The 10,096-nt window shown below is 32.8% G+C and overlaps 1 protein-coding gene across 2 annotated transcripts; it reads right to left on the bottom strand.

Annotated features, from left to right (window-relative positions):
- Positions 1–1,549: 1,549 nt before the first annotated feature.
- Positions 1,550–8,702, bottom strand: LOC116173988. 2 transcript variants are annotated; one of them, XM_031491751.1, is made up of 3 exons: positions 8,625–8,702; positions 7,708–7,953; positions 1,550–2,491 (listed from the first exon to the last, which is right to left on the bottom strand). In XM_031491751.1, exons 2-3 carry the CDS (start codon positions 7,942–7,944, stop codon positions 2,267–2,269), a joined length of 462 nt encoding a protein of 153 aa, XP_031347611.1. In that variant the 5' UTR covers positions 7,945–7,953; positions 8,625–8,702; the 3' UTR covers positions 1,550–2,266. The 2 variants fall into 2 exon arrangements, with proteins under 2 accessions (XP_031347611.1, XP_031347612.1); XM_031491752.1 differs by lacking the exon at positions 8,625–8,702 and adding an exon at positions 8,006–8,319.
- Positions 8,703–10,096: the final 1,394 nt, after the last annotated feature.

Here is a 10,096-nt window from a genome sequence, read left to right on the forward strand (position 1 = left end):
TGTTTGATTTGAGTAGTTCACGTATCATAAGGTTATACGAGAAAGCACAGAAGTGATCTGTATATATTCACCTAGAAGTCAAAGAGACAGATCGATCGATTTAAGCTTTTTTACCATTTCTATTAGAAACTTAAGTCATAGGCCTCTCCTTTTCGGATTAATTCATACTCAGCTCTAAAAAGCATTATGCGGGTCACTCTGTATTTGGGCGCAAGCCTGTTGAGGGCCCAGAACAAGAGAGGGATAATAAATAAAAAATAAAAACTCTTGCTTAATATCGCAATTGCCTATAATGTTTATAAAAGTATTCTCAAAGTGAAATAAGTTTTTGCATGTCCATATAGATGCATTTTTGTATAATGACAATCATTTTTTACCCAATTAAGATTCAGCCACTTTTTAAAAGATATCATTGCGTTTGTTATACCTACATTTCCATCCTAAAATTTCCAAGTAACGGAACAATAGTGCAATTAGAAGATGGCGAATGACGAAGAAAGCACGAACCATGTGAATGTATAATTGTAAGTACAGTATTCCGTAGGGTGAAGTTTACTTATACATTTAACGATGTTGAATCACGCATTTATGAAAAATGGGTTCACTACTGGTTCCACAGCGAGTTTTACTGTAAATTACAATTGACCATCCCTTACGATATGTAGGTAAATAAAAGTTCTTTTCATGGCACCCTGTTTTTTATACCAATTTTTATTATAATTGCGCAATGTACATTGTATAATATATTGTAATACATAAAACAATATAATTTTTTTGCTTTTTGGTTCTCTGAAAGTACTTTTAGGTTCAAACACAACACTTGTGTGTATTACGAAACAATTCGTAAAGCAATTACTACATCGATTAATGGGAGAAATCTCGGCACAACTGCAACAGGTATGGCGTATGGCACTCCACGTTACTGGGTGTATCACAGAAACTGTGAATAAAAGATACTTATACAGATTTATTTTTAGGTTTTCAAGAAGCACAACATGCAAAGCTCATGGTTTACAGCTTTTATAGAGTATAGGAATGTTATAATCAAAAGTTTATAGTGCATGTACTAGGTATAATATGGGCTTCTGATGGTTAATGAACACAGGTTGATCTCAAACGCAAACTGATATCTAACCAGTTGCTGCAATTAAATTTAGCAATATCATTTTTGAAAATATCGACGTATTGTATAACAGCGCCGCTTATTCAACTTTGAGAATACTTTATAAACACAAAAACAAAACTTTTTATTTAGGTACTCATTTCATACCCTGTTTCATACTTTGTTGGTTTGCGTATTCGCAAGATCTTAACCACGAATAAGTTTCTCATTTGAATTATAACAGCCAACTTCCTAAGTTTTCCTTTGTTTAGCATTTCGTGCCAAACAATGTACCTACTTATGGCTACAAAAAATATGTACCATTTCGTACTAAACAATGTAACTATATGAGTATATGAACTTGTACTTTTCTTTCTATTTTTCTATTGCTCAGTATGAGATCCACATTTTAAAGTTTTGGGGTTTTGGACACATTTAAATATTACGTTGTAGTTATACTTTAATTTATTTTGTACATGTTATACATTCTTACATATAGAATTATGCTAACATCATCACAACTAATTAAACTTAAAAGGACAAATTTAATCCAATACTAAAAACAATATACATATTAATATTCCAGACAACTTGTACGGAAAATAAAATTGGAGGGGGTGTCGTTGTCAACTCTAGGTGCAAATACTTTACATTTTGATTTTTACAAACCACAACCATAATTATCTCGCCTGAGCGTAAGTACTTTTAAAAATACACATCTTTAGGTAGAACGAGTAAGGTACCACATTTAGCATTTTTCTTAATACTGTATAGGCCATTAAGCTAAATAATACTGCTATCAAAATAAATAAAGTTAGCTTTCTTAATAAAAATATCTCACTGCTGACTAGGAATTTAAGACGAAAAACTTCCGGCAAATGCCCGAAAATCTTTCAAACTCAATTTGTGTGCGGGCGTCCTTACAGTGTGCAATATTTGTTGGTGCTTGCTATCTTTTAAATTAAATAACTATACAATTGCGGCACACAAACGATTCACCTACTAAAAATCTACGTATTATATTAGAATGATTTTGATTTTTTAAGAGATCATGTGGGAAATTATAACCTGCATTTTTAAGTTAATCGAAAACAGCATAGTTTTTATTTAGGGCTTTTCAATGAAAGCTACGCCATTTTCTTCTACCGTCGTTTAATGTTTCGATTAGAAATTGTCGAACGTTGGCACGAGACCTCGGTGGCCGAGTATTGCCCTTTTCCCGACCGACGACAGTAGGTTTCTATTTCTGTTCATTCCTTCTAGTTGCTTCTTCCTTGCGATTTCCAAGAGCAGCCTGTTTCGAAGGACGTCTAGGGAGTTTACGATGGATAGTGATGGTCCACCGTTTAACCCTTGTCTTTTAATTCTGCCTTCTCCGATTAAGGGTTCCTGAAAAAACACGAAACAAAGTGTAAATGCTATTCCATATTGAAGCACAGTCATATTAAAGAAAGTGGCACTCTTGAAGTTTTCAAATTCAAACTAATATTTAGACATAATATGGTATAAATCTACTTAATTCCATTTTGACCATGACTATTGCTTTATGGGTTGATGTATTGACCATAAGTATAGCGTATGATTCTGTATAACCTTCCTTTTTTACCAAAATTCGACTACACCAAAATTTCTCGGGGAAACACTTTTTCTTATTAATTTGGGTGCGTAGAATCCAAATCAATTCGTACTTTTTCGATCAGACTTCTCAATCAAAAGTTATAGACTAGAAACCAATTTCGAAAAAAAATTTAAAGGGCTGTAACTTATGAACTAGTAGCCCAATTTTGGAACTGTTTGAAATTATGGATTCTACAGGCCACATTCTATAAGAAAATTCCGGGTCGATCTGAGACAATTTTTTTTTCGGGGCTCAAAAAAAGGCAGAACTGTAGGTAAATATTCAAGCTTTGCTACACTTCTTGGTGCAGATTAATCGATGAATAATTAATTAGGCAATCCATTTTTTAGCTTCCATAAGTCAGAATAATACCTAATATAAAGGTACGAGCGAATTCATATTTTCTATCTTAAACTTAAATGCACTTTCCTTGGAAAATAATAATAAAGGTAGGTACTTGAAATCCATTATAAATACATAGTTAAAGCACAGATCGTTAAGTATATTAAATAAATAAATATTTATGACAACGTGAAAAATTAATGTGCATTTTGAATACTTGTGCATAACCTTCTGCAGTATACCAATCAATTTTTTTTTCTTGTTTACACTATAAAAGCAATAAAATAAGAACAATAGTTATGATTTTGAAATAAAAAGAAAATGCTTCAAACATAATTTGAATGTTCTTATTAAACGCGATAGGGTAATGGACTAGTATAGTTGAATATTTGTAATATGAAAATAAAAAACTATAATTTCATATGGAAAAAAACTGTACTTGCATAAACAAATCACTAAATAATGATCAAAGTAGTACAATACTAATTTTTAAACCTTTAACCATCGCAGTGCTAGTTACTTTCGATTTAATCGGTGATTATTTTAATATTTTACTTCGTGATTGTCACTAAATGTCAAATCGCGTAAAGCATCCATTCTTAGTTCTTCACAATCGAAATTATATATTGCACCGGATACTTTAAACTGTGTCTTGAAAAAAGGACACTATTTTTATTCAAAAGAGGCATATTAATAAATCCTGTAGGTATGCTATTACACAAAAAACATCAAATCGTATTATAAAAATTAGGCAACTTGGCGTATGTGTATGGAGTGGAAAATGTGACTCAAAATTTCAAATTGGACGCTTGTTTATATTTGGTAATGATTGAAATAAACATGAACACATACAATGTACAATAAATGATACATTGTTCAAACCACAACCGAAACTTTTCCCTCTTCTCCCGATTTGGCCCTCGTGAGCGAGGGGATTACCCGGTGGAGTAACTAAGGACTAAGGAGTGACTTTGTTTTGTGGTGTCAAAATGTTTGAGTTTAATTTTATACAGTTCAAGTTATCTCAAAATACACAAACGAATCGACAAAAAAAGGTAATTGATAGAAAGAGAGAAATATTTGAAATTAATTAGAAAATGGATGATGATTCTTGTACCCTTTCTTCAGGTTGCATGGCTCGCTTTTGAAGTAAAGACCTACCCAATTTAATATTATTCATTGAGGTTGTCCTTACTCCTTAGGTTTAAGTCCTTAAATCTTCACTTATTACTCGCGAACATTTAAAATTTTCACTGACAACACCTGTAGGTAAGGGAAATTTGCACCCGAAATCTCGCCCTGGATATTTAATACCATAAAACTAGCGCCCGCAAAATATCCACCATCTAAAACTCGGTTTTTGAATATTTTTGAAAAAAAAATTCCAATTAATAATCAATTAACAAGTTCAATCGAATTTGGTTCACGTTTAAAATTACACCTTGTCTCACTTCACGCTAAATTAGGTCAAAAATCTCACGCAAATACACTTTTGCGATTTCCTTTCATCTGATCTGTTTGCTACGAAGTCCTGTAACTCAGATTTTACAGAATTCAGTTTGCAATTCTGTTTATAGGCATGATGCCATTTACAAGACGTGTGTTTAAACTGCTCCCACAAATTTCCCTAAACAATTTCGGCATTTCACGTGTTTACCGTTTGTCCTTTGTGGTTTGTTTGATTTGAGTAGTTCACGTATCATAATCTTCTGCGAGTGTTCACGCAGAAGTCAAGTCGAAGAGACAGATGGATATACATGCAGATGCAAATGTGCCGACATATAAACGCCCCCGCCCCTCTTTCTCTCTCAAAATATCACCAGTAGGCAGTAGGTTGGAACCATCGACTTCATATTGGGTGAGAACGAATTTTGCATTCTCGTGTGCACATCACGTGTAATTTTCTGAATAGAATCTCGATCGATTTAACCTTTTTTGCAATAATTTACAATTGCTATTAGATACTTTTATAAGGAACTTAAATCACAGGCCTTTTAACGGCATTTCTCTTTTTGAATTAATTCGTAACCTGCTATTGTTCTGTACCACAATTGCCTAATGTGCATTATAAAAGCATTCTCAAAGTTTCTACCATCAGGTAGAGGCCTGACATAATATTTTAACCAACTAAGATTCAGCAAATTTTTAAAAGAGATAATTGGGTTTGTGATCTCTTTCCATGCTGTTTAAAAATTTCCTAATAAAGGGGCAATTAGAACATGGCAAATGACGAAGAATGAAAGGACTATGTGCATATTAGGTATATAATTATAATCACAGTTCCCTTAGGGTGAAGTTTATAATTTAACAATGTGAAATCACGCATTTATGAAGCATTAAAAAAATGGTTCTAGTACTAGTTCCACAGCGACTTTTACTGTAGCAAGTTCGTTTGACCATCTCTTGTGATATGCAAATAGGTAAAGGTTCTTTTCATGATACCATGTTTTTTTACTAATGTTTATTATAATTGGATAATGTACATTGTATAATACATTATAAAACAATATCATTTTTTGCTTTTTGGTTCTTCGAAAGTATTTTTAGGTTGGAATTCGTTAGATTCCGTACAACACTTGTACTAATTCTTACGGAATCAATAATTACCACATCGATTAACGGGAGGAACCTCAGCGCAACAACACGTATGGTCATCCACGTTACTGAATGTATACGGAAACTGGGACTGAAAGATCGTATACCGATTTATTTTTAGGTTTTCAAGAAGCACAATATTAACATCTATATATTAGAAGTATTTAAACAATGCTATAAGTTAATAAATACAGAGTGGCCCAACGAGAAGTATACAGAGGGCTTTTAGGGTATTAAATTTAGAAATTTCGAAAAATCCTCGAACACGTCAATTTTGTATTCGAGGGGGACAACTTTTGGAATACAAATCACGAACCCAAGTCTTCACCCCTCTACGTAGGGAGCTTAACCCCTAAAATTTTAAATGGAATCCTATGGCAAATGGCACATTATTTGAAAGCCAATTTAATCGTGATTAGTAATCTGCTTTGCTTTTTAAATTCTATTGATTCGTTTCGAAGATATTCGCATTTGAAATGATTTTTCCCCCTGATTTAAATCCTTTAGCAATTGTTTTACTGGAACAAAAACAAAGGCCGTTTATCAAATTAATAATTCTAATTACTTACATAGTTCGCGATATTTGACAATTTTTTTTATCGTAAATACCTTGGGCCCCACGCAGTTGTGTTACGACTTCCCGCGCTTTTTTTGTGTTTATTACTAATAATTCATTTATTGTCAACAAATTTGCTCCCGGTTAGTCGTATTTGAATGCACTGAGAGATAGAATTACTTGTAAGTACCCGTTTACGGTTACATTTATCCTAAGGTAATTTCGTATTCTGCCGAACTCACAGGCGATTCTGAGTAATGTTTCTTAAGGTACAAACAATTTCTTAGCGTTAAAACCAAAACAAATGCCCCAAGTCACCTTGTATTAAAATTTTTAAATTTTAATACAAGGTTTAAATTGTGCAAAAAATATCAAATAACTTTAAACACACAACATTTATTTCAATAAATGCTCGAATTGCCTTCCGCCTGTTTCCATGCAATAATAAAGATTTGCTTCAAAACGCTGCCGTAGGTACATGTTGCAAGATTTCAGGGGTAATCGCTCGAAATTGTTGAGTTATACCATAGTGTATTCTATTCTTACACTATGGTTATACGTGCTCGCAACCCTTGTAATGTTCCGGGCGGAGTAGCATAAACTTTATTTTTTAAATATCCCCACAAGAAGTAATCTAAAGGACTTAAATCAGGGGAAAAAAACCATTTGGTTTTTTTAGAAACCATTTCAAATGCGAATCAATAGAATTTAAAAAGCAAAGCAGATTAGTAATCACGATTAAATTGGCTTTCAAATAATGTGCCATTTGCCATAGGATTCCATTTAAAATTTTAGGGGTTAAGCTCCCTACGTAGAGGGGTGAAGACTTGGGTTCGTGATTTGTATTCCAAAAGTTGTCCACCTCGAATAGGTACAAAGTAGACGTGTTCGAGAATTTTTCGAAATTTCTAAATTTAATACCCTAAAAGCCCTCTGTATACTTCTCGTTGGGCCACTCTGTATACTGTGCTATAGGTGTCTTATAACCAAAGTTTTACACTATATGGGCTTCTTGTGATTAATGATGAACACAGTTTGATCGCAAACGCAAACCGAACTCTAACAAGTGCATTGAATTTTAACATCATTTTTAAAAATATCGACGCCTTATATATATATAGGTAACAGCGCGCTTATTCAACTTTGAGAATACTTTATAATTAACACAAAAACAAAACTGTTTATTTACTTATTTCATACTTTGCTGTTTGCGTATTCGTACAGACTCTAACCACCGCATTAGAACTAGAACAACCAACTCCCACAGTTTTTTTTTCGTTTAGCATTTTGTGTCAGACAATGTGCTTACTTTGGGTACAAAAAATTGCTATATTTCAAAAAGGTTTAGCTTTCGTTCAGTAAGATTAATATTTTAAAATTGACAATTTCTGTTTCCAATTCAAATTTTGTTGTAAGAAAGGAATCTTAGCATTATTCCAATAACTTAAGGTCCAACAGAAGTAGACTATTAACACTATTAGGTACAAATATTACCTGAAAATCAATGTCGTTCGATTCTGCTTCAGTAAGTACATAAAATCGAGGATCCTTAACGCCATTCCACTCGGTGTTTGGACGATATTTTGCAGTTAATTTTGGTAATAAATACGAAACTGTTTCTTGGTCGGCGGTCAAGTCGAGAGGTTCAATTCTTCTGTCGTAATTCGTCCTATCTTCACTTTTAACGTAGAGTATCAGAGCCGCGCATACAAAGTAAACGGGCACACGCATGTTAGCAATCTGGAAAAAAAATGCAATTTATTGGTATAATGATGCACCTTCGTTAACATACGTAATTTAGATTTAATATACAGTTTTGCTTCTGTATACTGGCGAAATTACTCTTACAAGTTACAAATTAAAAAGTGTCGTGCTCGTTAGGTATCTATTATTATGTAGTCCCGTTTTTAAATTGGATACTTGAACTCACGCGCGCGAACTTAAATTATAAATTTGAACACAAATTCAAATTTGACCTCTTGCAAATTAGACGCCTGTTGAGGTCTCCTTCTCGTTTAAAAATACTTTGACAGAAATCGAATTTAGCAAATTTCGAAAATGCAATAACTGTTCAGCAAGCATTGACAAAAAAAGTTGAGGACAATCACCGAGGCCCGTCAGTGTCAATTTTCGCCAAGCACTAAGAAATATATACCAAAAACCGCCTGCCTACACAAAACTCCGATATATTGAATTGCCATAAAAATAGTCGCGGCTATATTTTATTATTATTTGCGAAACGCAACATTTAGCAATCGGGCAAGAGATAAGCTCTAACAGAATAATATTGATGACGGTAATCTATCATAATTTAGAGAAAAACAATACATCACACGAGAACCAACTCGTGCAATTTAACGCTTTTCTCAGGGAAATTGACTAAAAGGGGCCAAGATAAAGAAAAAACTTACTTTATGGTCCACGAGTTGATGAGATTATAGGTGCAACACTAATGTAGCGAAGGATCCTTTTTTGTGCCTAGTTTATTATTAACAAATTTGTGCTCCTATTAAAGGGTGGGAATATATAAATTATAGCGATAAAACATAAAAAAGATAAGTGTAAAGGTTATAGACGGTAGTAATAATTAGTTAGATTTCTTGAGATTATTGGCGTCGCTGATTACAAATAATTGCTATTCTAGTAATTTTAGGTTATAAATATTAATGGGGTTAAAAAAATTGTAGCTGGATGCCATAGGCATTAGTACTTTGAATAATTAACTTAATGAAGAAAGTAGAATTTGATAAGTTGCTAAACGAAAGAGAAAGTTTATCTTAGGGGATTGTGCAAATAATAAATTAAAATAAACATTTGTACTTACTTAATTCAAAAAGAAAAAATTAACAAAATAGTATGTATAGGTACTATATTTAGATAGGATGGCTATATTTAGATCGGTGCCATTGCTGTAACACTATGATAATGACCGTTCGAATTAATACGGTAGATTACGATACCTAAGTTGACTCTAAATATAAATGAGAATTTTTGTAATCACGTGTATCGATAATTAACGTTAAGTCGCCTTCACCTTGATTTTTAATTTATTTCGTACTTCCGCTGTCCTATCCAAAAAAACTAGGATTGTGAGATTCTTTGAAACAATTTATAAGACCGGAGAAAGTAAAGCTAAAGTAAATGATTAGGTATAAAAAAGTGACTCGTTGTTAAGTTTCGATTAGATTCGTTTGGTTGGATTTTTGTCAAAACTTCCAATATACAGTAGGTATATGTTAGGTACAAGCGAGAACTTATTTTTGGTGGTTGATTATGATTTTAACAAGGAATCTTTCAAAACCTAAACATTTTACAAGAAAAATTCAAATTGCGCACTGCAGTGAAGACATTTATCTCGAGATCACGTAAGCAAAAAACGAAGTTGTCAAGGTAAAAGAAGTATTTTACTACAATTTTGCACAACGTTTTTAAAATCAAATTTTTTGCAAGGTATCATAGCTGTATTTGTTTACTTCTATAGTATGTTGAAATTGAAATATTGATTATAGTTGAGTTAGCGACACTTAGGCGACCGCGACAGTAAGGCGTTAATATTATCGCAGAAATTTATTGTATTTCACCATCTCATCTATCAGAATAAAAGGCTTGACCGCCGCACTTTCAAAGGTTATCTTACTCTAATAATGTTACGAGATTTAAACAAACATGAAATCACATTCATCACCTACATTCGTTTTTGTACAGTATCATTTTCATGGATAACAACAAATTGAAAAACCTATTGGAAGTATTTCGGATATCGTGCATTAAGAACTTTCGTAGAGAATGTAATAGGCTGTCATATGATGTAATAATATACAGAATGTTCCATAGAAAAAAATTATCTAAGAAATGCGATGGTCTGTTTTTCTATTTACAGATT

The sequence above is a fragment of the Photinus pyralis genome, unplaced genomic scaffold, assembly GCF_008802855.1.
Source record: "Photinus pyralis isolate 1611_PpyrPB1 unplaced genomic scaffold, Ppyr1.3 Ppyr1.4_LG6, whole genome shotgun sequence".
NCBI lineage: Eukaryota > Metazoa > Arthropoda > Insecta > Coleoptera > Lampyridae > Photinus > Photinus pyralis.